At 52.6% G+C, this 21,202-nt stretch overlaps 2 protein-coding genes across 4 annotated transcripts in view; one reads left to right on the top strand and one right to left on the bottom strand.

The window, feature by feature from the left end:
• The window catches only part of SLA (Src like adaptor), a 58,157-nt gene extending 56,157 nt beyond the window's left edge, over window positions 1-2,000 (top strand). For both annotated transcript variants that reach the window (XM_013996470.3, XM_085021620.1), the window contains one exon: window positions 26-2,000. In XM_013996470.3, coding sequence (XP_013851924.1) covers window positions 26-239 — 214 coding nt within the window. In that variant the 3' untranslated portion in view covers window positions 240-2,000. The remainder of the gene's footprint in view (window positions 1-25) is intronic.
• TG (thyroglobulin) overlaps window positions 1-21,202 on the bottom strand; it is a 224,048-nt gene that overhangs the window by 86,982 nt on the left and 115,864 nt on the right. For both annotated transcript variants that reach the window (XM_021088574.2, NM_001168418.2), the window contains 4 exon segments: window positions 20,625-20,844; window positions 18,989-19,082; window positions 15,269-15,419; window positions 8,951-9,153 (listed from right to left, as the gene is read on the bottom strand). In XM_021088574.2, coding sequence (XP_020944233.2) covers window positions 8,951-9,153; window positions 15,269-15,419; window positions 18,989-19,082; window positions 20,625-20,844 — 668 coding nt within the window.

Below are 21,202 nucleotides of genomic sequence, written 5' to 3' on the forward strand. Positions count from 1 at the left end.
CTGCCCACTTTCTTCCCACTGGAAGGCTCCGGGAGGACCCCGAGGGGGCAGGAAGCCCACTGGGCGTGGATGAGTCCCTTTTCAGCTACGGCCTCCGGGAAAGCATTGCCTCCTACCTGTCCCTGACCGGCGAGGACAACACCTCCTTCGATCGGAAGAAGAAAAGCCTCTCTCTGATGTACAGCGGGAGCAAAAGGAAGAGCTCTTTCTTCTCGTCACCACCATACTTTGAAGACTAGCCCAAGAACAGACACTGCGGCGTTTGCCCAAAATAACAGAGGTTTGAACTGTCACCTGGGATCTTGCACGCTTTCCTGGTCCCTGGGAAGCCTCACCTCTTCCAAGAGCCAAGAGAAGCCACATGGAGAATTGAACTTGCGCCTTCTCCATCTGCCTCATGACAAAGGGAAACCCCTCATTGGCACGTTGCAAAATGTTGACTCCCGGCCTCCTGGCGAGGCGGGTGGGAGAGCCCGGCGCGCATGCGTGCTTGCCGTGTAGGTGGGAGGGACCAGCGCTCTCCCACGGGACTCAGAGGACCACTCGGCAGCGCCCGGATGGGTGCCCTCTGAGGTCATTGCAGAGAACAGCTGAATGAGAAAAGCCTGAGACGAAGATGGGCCAGAAGCAGGTCTGGGTTTGCAGACTGACCCCCTGCACTGAACTTTCTTAAGTGTCCGTCCATACAGAGACCTCTACGTCGCAGCTCCTCTCCTTTTAAGGGCGCTCAGTGACACTAAACGCTAACCTTCCTTACCAGCCCCGAATCAGGAGGTCCCTCTGCGGTCTCGTTCCAAAGCCATGTGTGCAGAAGGCAGAGGGCCTCCTTACTTCTGCCGAGGCCAAGACAAATGGGAGACAGGGTGGCTGCTGGTGGGAAAGCACAGGGGGTGGAGGTGGGGGTCCCGAAACTGCGTGATACTTCATGACGTCCCCAACCATGGCTTCACAGCACAGAGAAGGCTTCTCTAGGAGGCTGAGGCTCTTGTCTGTATTAGTGCATCAGTTCTGCACTCATGATTGCCAGAAGAGGAGCTATGTTAAGCCCTATATAAGGTGTCAAGTTTAAAAAAAGTGTGTATATATATATTTATATAAAATATATGGTGTCACTATACATGCACACAGGCCCTAGCAGCATAAACAGGGAGACAAGTGTGTAAACAAACATTGTGAAAGAGGGGTGCAAAGGAGGACCCAGCTCACGGCTTTGTGTGGGACTGGGGTTGGGTACAAGGGACCCAGGAGCTCATGTTTCAGCTGCATCTTTAGACAGTGGAAGGGTTGGCTGGACTGAATAAGGGAGAATGGCTGGACTTTTTGGGGAAAAAAAAAAAAGGGAAATTGATCAGTTCTAAAGAAATCATCCATCCAGTATCTTATTCTAAGAAGAGTCTGGCATCCACATAAATAAAAATGCTGAGCTCCAGAAAAGATGGACATCAGAATGGCTTAATTCTGTCAAACATAATTTTTAAGCGAGGACAGAAAAAACAGCCAACTTCTAGAGAAGGAGAAGCGTTTCTCTCCGGATGCCGTTAGGAAAGGGCTGCAGAGGCATCGTGACCCGTGTTCCCCGCTGCAAAAGGCATCCGGGGAGGAGGGGTGCTGCCCTTAGAAAAGCCGGTCTGCTCAGCACGTGCCTTCTGGCCAGCTGAGATCACATGCATTTACATGCTTTTCTGTGTTATCAGATTCCAGGGTGTTTATCTGAACGACATTTGTGGTTTCCTCGACACTCCCCGAGGGCTGTTTCTAAGGGGCCGGCCAGTGTATGGGAAATGAATGTAACCCGGACGCCGACGTCCCCACACGCAGCAGGACCTCGCACACTCCAGGTGTTTGTGCAGTGTCCTCTGGGTTGCTTTCCGTGGTGGCTGACGTCACTGGAACGTTTGGGAGCATGAGGGGGGGATTCCTAAGTGGGAAGCATTACACGTTGCTAAATCATGTATTTATTCTTGATTAAGATAAACCTAATAAATATTTAATTCTTGGAACGTGAGGAGAGCTTCCTGGGTGTGGTGGGCCTCTGGCTCATTCCAAAACTCTGTGGGTTTGGATTTTCAAATAAACTTGCAACTGGAGAGAGGGGAGCCTCACTGGTTAGCAGCTTGGCTTCTCCCTGGGGCACAGCCGGGAGAACACAGGGTTGTATGACTTTTAAGGGGGGTCTCACCCAACGTGCAGGGGGATGTCCGGGACCGAGGGAGAGAACAGCTTGTGAGCGACTGTTAGGAAAGTTCTGTCTCACCTGGACACTCCTGTGAGTGATTCTATTTGCTGTTCTAAGAATGTCTCCCTACAGATATGTTTTTGGACACCTGTTAAATTTGCTGTTCTAAGAATGTGATTCTATTTGCTGTTCTAAGAATGTCTTCCTACAGATATGTTTTTGGACACCTGTTAAATCCCAGACACCATCTTGGTGCCGAGGCCATTGCAGTGAAAACCAGAGGAGAACCTTGTGGGGGAATATGTGTCCTTCCTTTCCTAGGTCAGCAAGGTGGCCCTCCTTACCTCCTGCCCCCTCCCCACCGCCTGGAGTCCCCAGCAGCCCAGACTCAGCCCTGCAGTTGAAAGCAAGGCTCTGAGATGACAGAGGAACCCCCAGAAGGAATCTGGCCTCCGAGAGATCACAAGATACCTGGATTCCTCATTTTTATTATGAGAAAGAGAAAAAAAAGAAACCTTTTTTTCCCAGAGGTTCCCAGGCTAGGCATACAGAGGTTCCCAGGCTAGGGGCATACAGAGGTCCCAGGCTAGGGGTCCAATTGGAGCTGCAGCTGCCGGCCTATGCCACAGCCACAGCCACACCAGATCCAAGCCAGCATCTACAACCTACACCACAGCTCATGGCAGCACCAGATCCTTAACCCACTGGGCAAAACCAGGAATCAAACCTGTGTCCTCATGGTTACTAGTCAGATTTGTTTCCACTGAGCCACGACGAGAACTCCAAGAAACTTATTTGTTTATTAAGCTGCTTTCATAACAGGTCTCCTTGTTAGAGCAGCTGAGCTCTTGCTCCAGGGTATACAGAAATAAATTGTGATGATGGTTGTACAACTATAAATATAATAAAATTCACTGAATTATTTTGAAAAATTTTGTGAAAGAAAAAAAAAAAAGGGGTATAGGAATAAAGCTGCCAGGGTTTGCAGATAATAACGTCAGAGCAGATCCAATGGAACCAAGAGTTAGAACCAACAGTATTACCGGAGGTAAGAACACACAGCAAATTCGAAACCACCTTATTCCTCCTACACCAGAATTTTATCAACTGGAAAGTAAAATTGAAACTACCAGACCATTCGCGTAAGGTCTTGCCTCAAAACAACTTTGCAAAACTTTCATGGAGGAAAGTTCGAGACTCTATGAAAAGACGTAAGGAGGCAAAAATCCCAGGTTCCTGGTTGTGATGGTCATTGGATTCGTGGAGATGAGATTTAACGACCTAAACACATAGATGCTTTTTCTGAAAAGATCTGAAAAATTACATGACACTACGATCAAATTCCCATCAGGAATATTTTTAAAAGTCAGTGGACTTCTTCTAAAATCTAGCTGGAAGCATCAAAGCCCGTGAATAGCCAGGCCAGTTTCTATGAAGGGAAGCAGAGGGATGAGTGCTCACATTAGGGGGTTTGAGTGAAAACAGGGGGCTGTGCTCTGGACCCAAATCACCATCCCCCACCACCACCCCCCGCTGGTTTGATGGAACTCAGCTTGGTCTCAGATGCCCGCTTTGAACCAGGAGCTGAGCTAAGTGTTACTAAGCTAAGGCAACACTTGAAGAGTAAGTCACATACCCAATCCAGCACTGGCCACAGAAGAAATGGAATGAGATATGTTCAAAAAACCAACAAGCACGTAAAACAAGGCCAAATTCCTGAAAATCACTGCATGGAACTCTCTTCACCAGGGTGAGATCCTTTCTGTTTTAAGAGATGGAGAAAGGCTCAGAGGCCCCATTCGGCTGAGTCCTGAAGGATGGAGTGATTTTCCAGGTGGGAAACAGGATGTGCTGACCACAGGACATCGTGGAAAGATCTAGAGGAAGGCATAGCCTTTTCTAGGAATGATGGCATAGCTGGGGTCACGTGGGAATAGAGCAGGGAAGGAGAGGAAAATTTAGCAGGAGACCAACTAATCAGGCCTGGAGTTCGCTCTGAGGAATGCAGAATTGGGGCAACGGCACAGGAGAGCAATGGAAGCTTCTTCTGGGCCCTGTGAATCACAGCACAGAGGACAGGACCTCTCTGGCTTTTAAAACTGGCCAGTGTGTGTGGGGGGGGTCAATACCACATAATTCAGGTTTGCAACAAGCACCCCTTCGTCCTTCTTCCACCTGGCTGGCCCCCAGGGCAGGTGACATGCCCTGGACCTGCTTTTGCTTGGCGTTGCCTTCTTTGGCACAGGACGTCGGGGGACTCGGTTTCTGGAGTTTCCATGGTGTGCAGGACACTTGATAAACCTTATATCACGAAGTCTTGAGCCCTTGGGAGATAGAATGAATCATGCCTATTTTATCCATAAAGAAGACAAGGCTGGGAGCTTAACACAGGCGTCTCTAATTCGAGACCTGGGCTCTTTCTCTGGTGCACTCAGCCTCCCACCAAGCCCCAGGTTCCTGGAGAAGCAGCTTCACAGAGTGGAATAATGAAGGATTTGGCTCCAGGTTTTAGCCCCTAATGCAACCCGTTCTTTGCTGTGTGTTCTTTAGCAGGTCACTAAAGGTCTCTGAGCCTTGGCTTTCTTTTCTCTAGACTGGAAACAAAATAAATACCCCTGGCGAATCAACATGAGGAGTCTATGAGATAATCTCCTGAAAGTGTTTCAAAGCTCCAAACACGCTAAACAAATAAATATAAGTTACTCATTATCACAGGAGAGTGCCTCGTTGGCTATTTCAACAGTTCTGGTCCCGAGATTTGCAGAAAGACTGAACATTTTATTTCAGAATATATCACGGACTCACATTCATCCCCCCGAACAGCTGTGGGTAGACAGCATGTTTAAGAACTGCTAATGTATTGAAGTATTTTAGTTCTCTCAGCTCCAAATAATTTCACATGCATCCCAGAGACTGTGGGGAGCAGTTGTAAAAGCTGCCTCTAAATGACTAAAACAGACGGAGGGTTTATTTTTAAATACACTACCATTTGTCAAAACAGATTAGTTTTTGAAATTCCCCAAACATCTAAACTCTCCAGAATTTTCAAAAGGAAAAGTCTGCCTTCTGGGCCTCTTGGAGGTGTTTTTGGTGTCTTCTGGGTCCCACAGAAGGCCTCATTTCAGGGTGAGTTTGGAGGACCCCCTCCCCCCAGGACCAACTCAAAGGTGGGGAGGTGTGTTTTCAACACCAGGAATCGAAAGATGTTTGCGCTCAGACCTCCTGCCATTAAGGGGGACGGACTACGGAGGGAGAGATTGAAAAAAACCTGAAACAAAGGACACGAAACACAAGAAAAAGGTGGGAAGGAGGGAGACGGCGCAGCCTGTGGGCCCCTGGACACACCCCACCCCCTTCACAGCTCCTTCACTGCAAGGATGCTAATCGTGGAGCATCAGCCCTAAGGCAGCAGCGCTGGGTGCCCTGGGCTCTGTGGAGAGCCAGGCACAGCGGGCCCCTCTGGCCTGGAGAGACTCACATGGCAACAGGAGTAATTAGTTGCTGATGGGGAAGCATGAGAAATGCTGTACGAGATTTACAGATGGCATCAGCCATGGGAAGGGGGTCGGCTCTGGGCTGAACAGTCTGGAAGGAGTCCCTGAAATACAAGTAGCGCAAGCCAAGAGGAGGATGGGACAAAAGTATTCCATGCAGAGGAAACTGCCTGTAAGAGGCAGAATAGAGCATGGACCCTTCAAGGAGCATTAGGGCGCTCTTGCCGCTGAAGGAGCAAGACGAAGGGGCAGAGGCACTGCTGTCTTTCAGGAATGCGGATCTAGCATCGTTGCGCCCAAACACTGACACTTCTCCTACTCTCCTTATGATAAAGCATTTGGATCCCAGGAAGGCTGGACAGAGCTGGGTGTGGTCTGAAGGCCTCAGAATAGCTAGCAGGTCTGTGGCGCTGGCCTCAGTGGCACCGGCCTCAGTGGCACTCATCTTTCCTCGATCTGTGTCACTTAATCGTCTCCTCATTGTTTTCTCCTCCAGCACCATTCCTCTATTTTTTTTTTTTTTTGTCATTGCTGTCTTTCGTCTTTTCAGAGCCACATCTGCAGCATATGGAGGTTCCCAGGCTAGGAATCAAATTTGAGCTGCAGCCACCAGCCTACAGCAATGTGGGATCCAAGCCGTGTCTGCGACCCACACCACAGCTCACGGCAACACCAGATCCTGAACCCACTGAGCAAAGCCAGGGATTGAACCTGTGTCCTCATGGATGCTAGTCAGATTTGTTTCCGCTGAGCCACAGGGGGAACTCCGCCACTCCTCTTAAATTCACTCTTCCACTCTCTCTCACTCTAACAGAAGACTTCCTAAAACGGAGCCTATGCAAGTTTCCCACCTGCTTCAAACCCTTTCATGGCACACCAGTGTTCACAGTAGCATTATTTCCAGTAGCCCAAAGGTGGAAACAACCCAAATGTCAACCAGCAAATGAATGGATAAACAAATCATGGTGTATACATAGAATGGAATATTATTCAGCCTTCAAAAGGAAAGAAATTCTGATACAGGCTACAATGTGGATGAACCTTGAGGACAGGATGCTAAGTTATAAAAGGACAGTTCTTGTAGGATTTGCTACTTTTGAGTTACCTAAGAGGGGCAACTTTACAGAGACAGAAAATAGAACAAAGACCGGCAGAGGCTGGGAGGAAAGGAGAGGGGGGACTTTTTGTCTGATAGGTACAGAGTTTCTTCTGTTCGGGATGATGAGAAAGTGTGAGCAATGATTAATGCTGATGGTTACACAACACTGTGAATGGACTTAATGCCAGTGAACTGTACACTTAAAAATGGCTAAAATGGGAAACCAAACTAGCAAACTAACACAAGTTTTCAAAAGCTCCCATGACTCAGGACAAAACCCGAGTGAGGTATGGCCTCCCTCTGCCTCCTGGCCTCCACACCACTGCCCACTGAACCCTGTCCACCAGCATGGGCAGATCGCAGAGAAGAGCCAAGCTTTCCTTGGTGCCACAGTTACATCCTAAGCAGCCCTCAGGTCAGCTCGCTCATTCCCCTCCCAGGAGGTATTCTGGGACACCCCCTCCCACACCCCACCCTGTGCTTGGCTGGAGGCTTCTCCTTGAGCCATCCAAGACCCTCTATGAAACAGCCACTTTCAGTGTTTTCCCTGTCTCACTCCAGCAGAGTACAAGCTTCCTGAAAACTAAGACATGTTGAATTATTTAGCACCGCATGCCCAGCAATAAGCATAATACCTGGCATTGGTTGGATCTTCAGTAAAATTAGAAGCTAATCAATGTCAGAATGGCCATCAGAGCTTATACAGGTTATTATACAGCTTATACAGGTCAACAGGTTATTTTCCCCATCATAATAATCCCATCCCTACCAATGTTACCATGTCACCATCATCATCACCATCGCCACCATCACCATCACCACCATCATCACCATCATCATCACCATCGCCACCATCACCATCACCACCATCATCACCATCATCATCACCATCGCCACCATCACCATCACCACCATCATCACCATCATCATCACCATCGCCACCATCACCATCACCATCATCATCACCATCGCCACCATCATCACCATCACCATCATCACCATCACCACCATAATCACCATCACCACCACCATCGCCACCATCATCACCATCACCACCATCATCACCATCACCACCATCATCACCATCATCACCATCGCCACCATCACCACTATCACCATCATCACCATCACCACCATAATCACCATCACCACCACCATCGCCACCATCATCACCATCGCCACCATCATCACCATCATCACCATCATCACCATCAACATCATCACCACCATCATCACCATCATCACCACCATTATCATCATCATCACCACCATGGCCACCATCATTGCCATCATCACCATCATCACCATCACCACCATCATCATCATCATCACCATCACCACCATCATCACCATCATCACCACCATCATCATCATCACCACCATGGCCACCATCATTGCCATCATCACCATCATCACCATCACCACCATCATCACCATCAACATCATCATCACCATCAACATCATCACTATCACCATTATCATCACCATCATCACCATCACCACCACCATCACCATCACCACCATCATCATCATCATCACCATCACCACCATCATCACCATCACCACCATCATCACCATCATCACCATCACCACCATCATCACCATCACCACCATCATCACCATCACCACCATTATCATCATCACCACCATCGCCACCATCATTGCCATCATCACCATCACCACCATCATCACCATCAACATCATCATCACCATCAACATCATCACTATCACCATTATCATCACCATCATCACCCTCACCATCACCATCACCATCACCACCATCATCATCATCTAGCAGGTACTTCAGACCATCCAGTGGGATCCTGGGTGTTCAGTTCTATTTTTTGCCCTCATTCACCAGTCAACAACAAGGGTGGCCAAACTTTGTTGCTTTGGCCCTCACTCTGCGACTTTGATCCAGCTGCCTGGCACTCCTTTCACATCCATTAAACCCTAGTGAGACACTCCCAGGAAATAGGAACACTTCTCCATTGAGAACGATTAGCACTTCAGATTCGAGTGGAAAGCAGCCCTCGGCACCTTGGCTCACAGGCACGGAAAGATGGCTGTGAGCAGAACACACACTCACAACAAAGGATAAAGGGCATCCAAGCAAATGAAGCCATCAGGGGCAAGGGACGACCACCTTCAGCAAGACTGAGGGCGGAACGTGTGACTCACCATCAGCACCGCTCTCCGGAAGAGTCTGGAGTTGGTGGCCCTGCTGGTTAGAAGGTGGATACCAGCCACGTCGGCTCCGCCACGGTCTGCTGCCAGGGCCACGCGCCGAGGGTCCCCGCCAAACACTCCGATGTGGGTCTGCACCCAGGTCAGAGCCGCCACCTGGTCCAGCAGCCCCCAGTTGCCACTCACCTCGCTGGATCCTTCAGAAAGAGGAAAGCCTTCAACATGCCGTGACTTGGCAACTTGGGTGTAACCACCCTCGTGCTGTCTAAGCCAGGCCTGTGGTGCCTGTGGGAGACCCGGGCTCCCATCCACAGAGGCCAGGACTGCGGCTTCCTAGTGCACTGGCACAGGGGGAAGGACGTGGGCTCCTGAATCAGGCCCGACAAGCACGGGTCCTCGCTTCCATGCTGGCCAGGAGACAGGGGACATGTTCCCACCTCTGCGGGCCATGCAGGAGGAGGGCAGCTGCTCACATTAGAGGCAGCCACGTTCTGCCCCCTGCTTGGCACCTCCAGTGAGAAGGAGACGAACTTCCTGTCTCTTCCTCCGTGACCCCGGCGCCTCTTCCTCCCTGACCATGGCCAGGCCTGCCTGAGGCTCTCAACCCCGCCACCTTCCACAATCTTGAACGCACTCTGCTGAGTTGATCTCTTTGTTTCACAGAATTCAGTAAATGTTTATTTAAAGCTCATCATTTTTAAAACAGAAGATGATTCGGACACACACACACACACACACACACAGCAAGACCAGTCTCTTTTTCTTGGCATTTGGATGCTCCAGAACATGCCCGCTGGTCATCCTCTGAATTCAATGGATCCTCCTTGTCAGTGTCCACCACCAATGACTCCCAAACACCCCTTCTTTTCTGACTTAGCTCCAGGAAACTCAGCAGAGCCCCTGGCTTCAACCACCGCCTCTGTGAGGCTGACTCTGGGGAGCAGGTCAGCAGCCCTGGCTCCCCCAGGCCCTGCCTTCCTCCAGGAGGCTGTGTCCCAGGCACCTCAAGTCCATTCGGTCCCAAAGGGAATTGATCCCAAGTCTTCTGGGCACCCCACCCCGTAAGATCCAGAGTTGATTGTCTCCTTCGGAGGCAGCACCCCGCCCCACTCTGCTCCCACACAGTCTCACGAGACTTCCCTGACTCCTCCTTCCACTCCGCCCCGCCTCCTCCCCAGTTGCTGAGCTCCCCGCACTGAGCGCTGCTGCTCCCTCCTCAACGCTTCTCATTGGCCTCCTGTATCCGCACATCCCTCCCATGGATTCTCCACGCAGCATCCAGAGTGGTCCTCTAAACTCCTAATTTTGAGTCTTTCCCTCTCCCCCGACTCCCACCCCCGCCCCAGCCTATGTAGACACCATCTCAGTTCTGTGGATGTATTCAGAGCCCCCGGGACGGGGTCAGCCCTCTCTGCGGCCACATCTCCCCTTGCCTCCTCCCCACAGGCCTCCCATCAGACGCTCCAACACACCAGCCCCGTCCTCTCTCAGGCCTGCGCCTGGTGCACGCGACTTCCTCCGCCCAGAGCCTGCCCTCACCCCCTGCACTGGCCCGGCCATTCTCCCCACCTCAGCTACACCATCAGTTCACAGGCAGCCCTCAAGGGAAATGAGGGTCCTCTCCCAGAGGATTGATCGCCACTGGCTTCCCTGATAGACCCTGCCCCCCACTGAACCCAGTGGCACATAGCAGGTCCTTACTACATGCTAGGTGAATAAGAAGTTCCCATTGTGGCTCAGTGGTAATGAACCCGACTAGTATCCATAAGGACATGAGTTCGATCTCTGGTCTTGCTCAGTGGATTAAGGATCCAGCATTGCCTGCCTGAGCTGTGGTGTAGTCACAGGCACGGCTCAGATCCTGTGTTGCTGTGGCTGTGGTGTAGGCCGGCAGCTGCAGCTCCGATTCGACCCCCAGCCTGGGAACTTCCATATGCCGTGGGTGCGGCCCTAAAAAGACCAATAAAAAGAAAGAAAAAAAATGTGAATGAAATGACTCTAGTTACAATGAACATGATTCAGGACCAAGTGAGAAACTATCAACAAGAGCCCCTATTCCCAAATAGAAAAACAGAAAGACCTTGGATCCCAACTCCCCACCCGGTCTTCACAAGCTGCCAAGGACGCCAGCTCGGAGGACAGCACGGCCCAAATTACCCTTCCAGCTGGAGAGACACTCAGAATTTCTTCAAATGCGTCCCACGTTCTGGGGAACACTGGCGCCATGCCCCCCGAGGACTTTTCTGGACTGCACCACACACATCCCCTTTGCTTCCCAAGTCTTAAGGAGGGCAAGGAAGCAGGGCACCAGCTCGACAGGACCCGGTCTGGGGACGAACGCCCACAGCCTGCATTTCTAGGGACAGTGGCGGGGGGGGGGGGCTGCCCCTAACTCCCCACTCCCCATTTACTGGCTTTTCACCTGCAGGGCTGGCAGTCTGGGGTCTACAGACCCCTAGGAGGTAGGTCTGATCAGGAGGCCAGCCTGAACAGGGCTTCATCTTGTGCCAGACACTGTGCGAGGCAGTGCAGAGAGCCAGACAGACAAGGACCTGGCCCCCGGGGCAGACAGCCTCAGGGACAGGCACACAGAGCAGCCACCTAGCTGGTCCAAGACAGTCTAGCCCAACGATTTCCCTCCCTGGCAGTACCTGAGACTTGAGAGGGAAAGTTTGTTCAGATGCAAAGAGCACATCCGAGACAGAGTCGGCAGGCACTCTAGTCCAGTGCACACGCAGAACTCTGCGTCCTAACATTCAGTCCAACTCAACACACACTGGACAAAACATCTGTGTTGTGCAAGACGCTGTGCTACTTTCATTAAAAAGTTGGAGTATTCTAGTTACGGAATTTTCTCTCTCAGAAGTCTTCATCACGCCCTCATGCCTGCGGCATCTAGTCTGACTCCTTCCTGGCTTTCCACCTCCTTTAAGACTGACTGCAGCCCCTCTGAGCAGTGGGGCTCCTTCCCTTCCCAGCACAGCCCTCGTCCAGCCATCGGGGTCAGCTCATCACCTGTGCTCAACGCCCTGCAGTCTGCCCTTGGCCGAGCCCCATTCCTATCTTCAGGGCTGTGCTCTGGTCCCACCTCTCTCAGCCCCGCCGCAAACACCCAGCGTGCAGTGATGCTGGGGGAGGGAACTCTGTATCCCACCTGCCTAGCGCCCTTGGGCCCTACAGAGCGAGGAGCCGCTCCCAGACCCTGCTCTGCCCGGTGCAAAGCCTGTGTGCCATGTGGGACACCTGGCTGGGGCTGATGCTCGGAGTCGCCTGTCTTTTTCCAGACCTGTGTCCTGAGCTGCACTTTCCAAGTATTTAAAATGGAAAGGGGGAGGGGCCAGGAGGTGGAGCGCAGGGAAGTTTCAGGGCAGGCGGTGAAGCAATTCTCGTGAACGGCGGACACGGGTCATGACACGTTTGTACAACACAGAGTGAGCCCCATTGTAGAGCAGGGCTCTAGCCAATAATGACCTATCACTGCGGGCTCAGCAAGGGTAACGACCGTGCTGCAGTGGGGCAGGGTGCTGATGGGAAATAGGCAGGGCAAGAAGCCGTACTTGGGAACTCCGGACTTTCTGCTCAGTTATTCTGTAAACTTAAAACCATTATAGGAGTTCCCTGGTGGCCCAGTAGTTAGAGATTTGACATTGTCACTGTTGTGGCTGGCGTTTGATCCCTGGCCTACGGGATTTCCACATGCCTTGGGTGAGGCCAAAAAAAACCAAATAAACAAAAAAACTCTCTCTCTATTTTAAAAAATTTTTTCAATTAAATTTTTTTTTCCCTTTTAGGGCCGCACCTGTGGCATGGAAGTTTCCAGGCTAGGGGTCGAATCAGAGCTTCAGCTGCCAGCCTACACTACAGCTACAGCAACGCCAGATCTGAACTGCATCTGTGACCTACACTGTAGCTTGCAGCAACACTGGATCCTTAACCCTCTGAGTAAGGCCAGGGATTGAGCCCACATTCTCACAGAGGCTATGTCGGGTCCTTAACCCACTGAGCCACAGTGGGAACTCCTATGTAGATTTTTAAGGGGGAAGGGGATGATGTACTTGTGTCAGAAGTTTACTGGGGGCTTAGCTGAATCGCCCCTGCTCTCTTCTCCCTCCTAAGCGTTCCTTTAGGCTGTGAGTACCATCCCTCTGCTCTGGGCCTTGCCATGGGATACAGGATGCTCTGTGCCAACAGCGGGTGGTAGGCTGTGTCTGCTGTCAGGAAGCCAGTGTTTGTATCCCAGTGCCCCCCACCCTCTAGTTTCTTGACTGAATGATGTTGAATGATGGCTCCCCTAGGGGCTGAACTGCAGGGAGGCTGAAGGCAGAGACGTGAAAGCTCTGGAATGTGGAAAATACCAGGAGGTCTAGGGAATCAAGCAAAGCAAAGCAAAGCTGCTTGTGGCTACAGGAATTTAAAAGGCTGATCCCACACAGAAGAATGAAGGGCGTTCCTAAACATGGTGGGGGGGGCAGCAATATACTTCTGAGTGTTTCATCAGTGGGATTTAATGAACACCAAGGATGCCACTTATAGCTGCTCACAACTGTGGACACAAAGTTCCTTAGCCTCCCTGAGCCTCGGTGTTTCATCAGTGAAATGGCCACGGGGTGCTGATCTGTGCCTTGAGGGTGAAATGATGAAATCCAGGAAAGAGGGCTGCTAACCTTCCTTCCCTCTTTGCTGACAATTTGCTTTAAGGAACAGGCAGTGTTGCAAGTCAGGAGTGAGAAGGACTGGGTGTTCTGGATGTTTCCTTTGCCTCCCCCGACACTTGCCCTGCCGGCAGCAAAAATGAGCCTGCCTTCCCAGAAGCCCACAGAATTCTCAATAAGATGACAGCCCATGACATCACGATCCCACCCCCTCCCAGATGGATGACATATGGAAATGCACTCTCTTCTGTCTGGAAATGCTCTAAGCCTGAGAGTCAGCCATGTCGGTGGAAGGCTCCACCTGAACGAATGCCACGGGGAGGATTCTGAGTTTCACACCATCTCTTTGGCCAAAGGAGCTACTGACTTAACAGACTGTCAGTCGTGTGTTCAAAAAAAGGGAAAGAAAACGCAGGCAGAGCGTGCGGTGCTCCAGCAGTGGCCTCCGCTCCCCTGAAGGAAAATCTGAAATCTGTTCGTCACCCTCATTCCCCTCATTGGCACTCGGCTGCCTTTCGCCTTAACTCGCAGCCTGTTCCAGGTTCCTCATGCAGGCCTGGAATCTTCTATAACACTCAGGGCCTCCTGCCACGTGGCCCACCCAGCCCGCATTCCCCAGCCTTCCCAGACTTCCGCTATGCTGGATGCCTGCCCGGCTCACCCACATTCTAGAGGACTCCATCACTGTGGCCATGCAACCTCCTACCCATCCAGCCATACTCAGCAAGCGACACGCTCCAGGTCTTAGATGAGAACAGACACGAAGTTCAGTGCCTGACCTTGACTCGCAAAGCCCATCACAGCCTCTATACCCTTTCACACGGAGCACCTCAGTTGAGCCTCACCGTCACTTTGGAAGTTGGGTAAAAATTCCCATTTTACAGAGGAGAAAACTGAGACTTGGAGAAAGGAAGGGTTTTGTTCAAGGTCACATGGACAGTCAAGGGCAGAGCCAGCCCTTGGCCTGGTGTGTCTGTCCTCTGCCACGGCTGCCTGACGAGGGACTGCCCTACCACCGCCGTGGGTGCAGTAGGTGCCAGCTGGACATGGAGGGAAAGACATGTGGGCGGGCAAGTGGCGCTGGAACAGGTCCAGGCCTCCGTGCTGCCCTGGGGGTGGTGGGAAAGGTGGAGGCAGTAACCAGGGTGAGAAAGGGCTCCGGACAGGGCGCAGGCCAGGGTTTGCAAGTGCTGCTGGCATTAAAGGGGAGGCAGAGATCGTTATCTATGCAGCCCTCACTCCAATAAATGGCTCTTCCTGCCCCGAGAGCTCTGATGCAGCCCTAGAGTCCCCAGGGCACGGTGAGACTGGTGGTGAATCCCAGCTCCGCTCTTTCCTGACCATGTGAGCTGAGCACATGTGTAAGCCTCCAGGGCCTCAATACACACGTGCCCAGACAAATACATCACAAGATAAACATGTAAGGTACTCAGAACAGCTTCAGACACCCGGTAAATGTAATCAGGGCAGCCGTGACTCAGCCGTGGGCGTCGGCATGGCCGAGGGGTTCTCGAATGTGCTAGACGTTCCACTGCCTGCTGAGCGGCGGGAGGAGGGCCGGGGAAGGGACAGGGCGTCTGGAGGGAAGAAAGGGCTCCACGCACACAGAGAACACACCCAGCGCAGGGGTCTGCAGTCCCCACCGCCGCCAGCCACTCACCGGAACTCAGGAAGCCAAAGACGCCCGTTCGGTAGCTGGCGGTGACCACGATGAGGTTGCCAACAGCAGCCAGGAAGGAGCCGTCCACGGCCATGGCCAGCGGTCCCTCAGCGCCGTTGTGGAAGAACACCAGCACAGATGAGTTGGGGGTCTGCGGGGATGGGAGAAATGAGAGGGCACCAGGTGGCCCGCTTTCACACCAGAGCTTGGTGAGGGCACCTTCCCACATAGGAGCCAGGCTCTGAGCCTACACACGACTCTGCCCTGAAGGCAGATTTCGTCTCAGTTATGGGCTGAACGGTGCTCCCTCCCCAGAGTCAGAATGTGACAGCATTGGGAAGCAGGTCCTACACCAGGGGCCCTAATCCAATCCTAATCTGGCGTCTTTATCTGACAAAGAAATTTAGACACACATGGGGGGTGAGGCCACGTGGAGACAGAGGAGAAGGTAATCGAGCTAAGCCAAGGAGGGCGGCCTCGGAAGGAAACAACAGCCAGAAGTCCGCAGACACCTTGATCTTGGACTTCTGGCCTTCAGAATGGTGAGAAAATACATTTTCGTGGTTTAAGCCCCCCGGTCCGTGGTACTTTGTTAGAGCAGCCCAAACGAGTCCCATCTCACAGATGAGGAGACTGAGGGGCATCAAAAGGAAAGACACGTTGCCCACACTACCAGAGGCATGAATGGCGAGTCCCGTGCAGCGACGCGGGCTCCCAGCAGCCCAGTTCCCACCCCTTGTTTATTCTGGAAGTGGGTTCTGCGTCCTCCTTGGAGAGTCCGTGAGTGTGGTCACCTGCCGGAAACCCCATCTTGTGAACCCCGAGCTGCTTCGTTACGCCCTGACCGAGCACCAGGCATCGAGTATCTGTGTGTGTCATTTGTTCGTCCTCAAACAGCGCTGTGAGGTTGGCATCTTCCCATTTTACAGACGAGGAAGCAGAGGCTTAGTGATGCTAAACAGGCTGCCCACGATCACAGGGCTATGAAGCAGCAGAGCAGGGATCCCAGCCCAGGCTGAGCCATTCCTATTAGAACATCGTTCCACTCCAGGCCACTGTGAGGCAAGGCCCTGGGAGGCTCTCGCTCACTCCGGCCGGGCCCTGACTCCCTGGGCTGGGACTTCTCCACTCTGGGGACCCCGGGTTCTGACACATGATACGTGGACGCTCCCTCACCAACAGCGAACCCCAAGGAAGGACCTGCCTGGAGGTGCTGCGCCCGGGGAAAGGCTCACCTAGAAGGTTTCTTAGAGCTCCCACCCCACCAGGTGGATGACACACCCCCATTCTACAGGCATGAAAACAGAGGCCAGGAGTGGTGACCTGGCTTCTTGAAACATCTACAGAGAGAAAAGGGTCGGCCAGAATTCTGACCCCAGCCTCCCTCCCAGCCACTATCCTGGGCCCTTCATCACCTGTGCGACATTTCATCTCAGAGGTGCCACCCCCTGGGAGACTTGTGGATTCTTCAAATATGAGGGCTGTTTAGATGCCTTGGGAAAAGGCCAGCTCCAGGGGCCTTGGCTTCATTTGCTGTGGGCTTCCTGAAAGGTCAGGGGCAGGCCCTGTGTCCCCTCCTAAAAGCGCCCTGCGTTATTTTTATTGGGTAGCGCATCAGCAAGAGAGAAGGCCGTTTGGTCCGTGGTTGGCAAGTGTCAGAGAAGCAAAGACAAAGCTCGGGGGTGAGGGTGGCTCTCAGCCTCTGTGACCCCACTGGCCAGATGCAAGTATCCAGATGCCGGCCCCTCCCCCACAGGGTCTGTCACTCTGGGGCCAAGCGCTGCTGTGGCATTAACACTCCTCCACCCGGCCAGGCAGGGCGGGTGACGGAGGAGCCGAAAACCAACATGGCAAAGCTCTCTAGACTGGGCACTTCCCAAGGGGGGACGGGCTCCGGACCCGAGTCTCCACTCAGCCCAGCTGTGAGCTCTTAGTGAGTCCCTAAGCCTTTCTTAGCCTGGGGTTCTGCACCTTTATAACGAGGAGGGAGAAGATATAAATAAGTCCTTCTATCACTTTTTCCTAGGGTTGTATAAAGACCAACGACATCACAGACACAAAAGTGCCCTATAAACTGTAATATCACCAACTTCTTCCTCAGGCTACGGAGAAAGTCTATGCTCTCTGGTCACCACTCACCGCCCTAGCTGAGAACTCTGGGAGCTGGGTGACCAAATTTCCAGTAATCGTGCACTAGCTGAGTAAATTAGGCAAGTCACCTGACCTCTCTGAGCCTTGGGCTTTTCATCCATCCAACGGGAGTAAAGCCTCTGAGAGGCATCAGGAGGGGCAGAGGGAAGGATGCTGGGAGGCGCCCGGTTGATGATGAGCAGAGGCCTCCAGAGATGGTCCTTCCCTTCCTGTCCTGTCCCTTCCCAGCTGGTTCCGCATCGTTGGCAGCTCCTACATGGCCCGAGGGACGATCTTCTCCAGGCTGTGTTGCCCGAGTTCCTTTGGGTGCAGTCCCTGTCCCACGCATGGCCATTTCCAATGTCTCTCTCATCGGCTGTCCACTGGCTAATTAATATCTCTGCCTCATTTTATATAATTTTCCCAAGAACTCTATGAGAAGATGCTATTTCTCCCCCCGCTTTCAGAGCAGCAAACTGGGGCACACAGAGCTTGAGTTGCTTCTCCAGGCTGATTAGGTGGTGGGAAGTGGCAGGCTGGTTTGGAGCCAGAACTTAATTCAACATCCCAGGTCTGATCCCACTAGCACTGGGCAGACTGCAGCTCATCACCTCCCTTACTCTAGGCTCCATACTTCTATTAATGCAACCCAGGAGACCCTGCACGTTTTGGTGCCCTTGTTTCAAAACTCACTCATGTCAGCTGGCTGTGGTCAGACCTCCAAAGTGCACTGCCTCTCGCTGTTGGTTAACTAGGGGACCAGAAAGCAGTGGCATGGGTACATGTGCCATGGGATCTGTCAACATGGGGTTAGTGTCACCAGAAACTCATGTTTCCTAAGGCTCATTGGTTCCATTTTGTACCATGAGCTCTGACCCTTCCCCCAAAACAGGAAACTCAAACCCTTGATGTCAGGATCACAGCTGCTACTTAGGCAGATACAGGCTTCAAAACAGAGCTTAACCAGAGTCAAGGTCACCGTCCCAAACCTCACCCTCTAGAACTGCATAGAATGAAAGACACATGGGAGGAAATGCCCCCAAAAGGGTCTCTCCAAGGAGGGTGGCTGCTTTCCACATGTACAGGTTAATGAGATCCGGTTCCAAGCTTCCCCAGCCAGTGGCCTCCCAAGGACCCTGCACCACTGGCCCTCACCCACCGGCATGCCCCCACCCCACCCCCCATCACTCTATCCCCTCCCCCACTGCTGTGCTTTCCTTTCAGTCTTAGCAATACCACACCTGTCCAATATTTATCTGCTTAGCTGTTTATTTCTGCTCCTCCCTCTAGAATGTAAGCCCCCGAGGGCAGTGGCCTTGGTTTGCTCACAGCTGCATCTGGCCTAGGATGGTCTCTAGAGACCTGGAGCAGAATGATGTCGGATGATGTGCAGGCAGGTGCAAGGATGTGGGGAGGTCAGATGAGGCCTCCGAGGGACCAGGAGGACCCTCTGCTCGCTCTCAGCCACTCGGCTGCTGGAAGCCAAAAACCAGCTGGGAGAGCACTGAGGGGACCATGCTGGCAGCGCCGGGGAGGGGTTTCTAAAGCTGCGGTTTTCAGGACAGACACAGCAGCGGCAGGAGAACTCACCAGGCTCTGAGGGACAAACACGCTGAGATAGAGACAGTCTTCGCTGACCCCAGGAGCTGTGGCCGGTCTGATGCCTGGCTGCCAGCAGCTGGCCCTGCAGATACACATGGAATGCATGGCTCGCAGGGAAAACGACCCAGGGGACACGCCCCAGCCCCCTTCCCACCCATCATGGGCTGCGGAGCGCACTGCCCCATCCCCAAGGCCCAGTGGCCCACCAGCAATTAGGCAGCTTCTGGAAATGGCAGGATGCCCATCACCCCCTCTGGCACGGGCCTCAAGAACATCCCCCAGGGCCAGGGTGCCAGCCCAAAGGGAAGGCTGTCCAGACAGAGCAAGGGAAAGTGGGTGTCACCTGCGACCTGGGCCCTTCTTGGCTGCCCAGACAAGGGGTCCCAAGCTGTTTTGTACATCAGTACAGAGTCCAAGTGTGCCAGTGGGAACATCTCCTGGCATAAGAGCTGAGACCGAGTCCGGGACATGCCTGGTGAGGCACAGTTACCTGGCCATGCCTCGTTAACACCGGGCCCTGCTGAACCAAGCTCTCCAACTATCCCCCACGGCAAAGCCTATGGGACTCAATCACCGCATCTGACAAATGGGTGGATCCTAACACGGTAAAGTGGTCAAATTAGTGCATATTTGTTTCCTTTGTCTCCCAGTGGTGGAGACTGAGTCATGGCTTTCTGCATCCTTTTGCCACTGTCCTCGTTTAAGCTTTCATTGTCCCTTGCCTGGAGTATTCCAGAGCCTCGTGGCTTGTCCCCCTATCAGGCCCTGGGTCTGTAGACCTGCCCAGCAACTGGCTGTGGGTGGTGATGGACACGGAGGAGACAGCTGCCTCAGGACAGGGCTACAAGTGCCAGTGGGAAGGGGAGATGCTGGTGGGGACGAGACAGGCAGGCATCAATGTGCTTTTCCCCCGTTCTCTGAACCTGCTTTAATTAGAAACTCACATTTTATCCAATCTGTCAACTACTTACAGTGGCATATGCATGACAGCGAATGGGCAAAACTGAAAGTAGCGGAATAAGGATAATCTGATATTCCATTTTTTCTCCCTTTTAAAAAATTCTTTTTAATATCGTTTCTATTTGGGGAATAAAAAATCCTTTTAAAATATCTTTCATTAGCTCGCATGCCTTTCCTTCTTTGCTTATTTTTCAGCTCCACTGAAGTCAGTCATGGCCAGGAGGCTGAGTTCCCGTGCTGCCACTCGGGGGCTGGTGATGGGCTCTCACACCTGTGGGTGTGGCCTGTGCAGACCTTCCCTGTGGACCCTTCTATGGTGTCTTTGCTTGATGCAAAGTCAAGGAAGGTTCCTGGAAGGAACCTCGAAAAGTGGGTGCAGAAGAAGGCAGAGTCTCTTTTGGCCTGGGCCCCAGCATCACTGCATGGAGCAGAGGCCACCAGCCGCTTCATCGCCACAGGGACCTTACAGGATCGAGTCAGTGTTAACTCACTGTCAGCGGGGGTTTTGGAGTTAGAGTGCTCAATGCCCCCTTAGCTAATACACCCCCTCCACGCGTGGCTCAAACTTGAATGCATTGCTCTGCTACCAAGTCTCACTTTGATGGCTTAGAACGGGAGAGAACGTCTCTGGGCCTCCCCCAAATGTCCTCCACTGGACCCTTACCGTGGCTTGGTGGCATCCCAGGTCCCTGTCCAGTTCAAGGGCTCCGGGGCCCGGAAGCGGCTCTCTGCCAGCGGAGGGGCGGCATACGGAACTCCCAGGAACTGGTCCACTTGCTTCCACGAAGCGCCCAGCTGGATGGCCTGGGACGTGCCCAGCAGCTGGCCGTGGGTGGCAATGGTCACAGTAGGTGCGGATGAACCCAAGCCGGGCAGAGGGATGTCTGTAGAGGGGGCAGCGGAGGGGAAGGAGGAAGAGAAAGAACAGGCACTTCTTTCACAGGTCTTCTTTCTGACTGCGCTTTAAGAAACAAGTCCAAACGCCTAAACACTGCCTTCTGCACTTGAAAAATGTTAGTTCTTCATCCAGGTCCCAATAGCCTAAGTCTACTCTGGTTAGTGGTCAATGTGAGAGAAAAAAAAAAAAAAAGACAAAAAACAAAACCCAGCAAAGACCTCTGACCTTCCCCAGGAGGAGTTACCCCTCTCCCAGGTGTGCCACCCGAAGTCCTTCCAGAAAGGCTAGCTCCGAGCCACAGCCCCTTACTCGGCGCCCTGGGGCTGGATGTCACCATGATTCTG

The sequence above is a fragment of the Sus scrofa genome, chromosome 4 (genome assembly GCF_054392235.1).
Source record: "Sus scrofa isolate SSC_HxYL_T2T_F1_AM1 chromosome 4, Sscrofa_HxYL_maternal_Yorkshire_Landrace_v2.0, whole genome shotgun sequence".
NCBI classification, from domain to species: Eukaryota; Metazoa; Chordata; class Mammalia; order Artiodactyla; family Suidae; genus Sus; species Sus scrofa.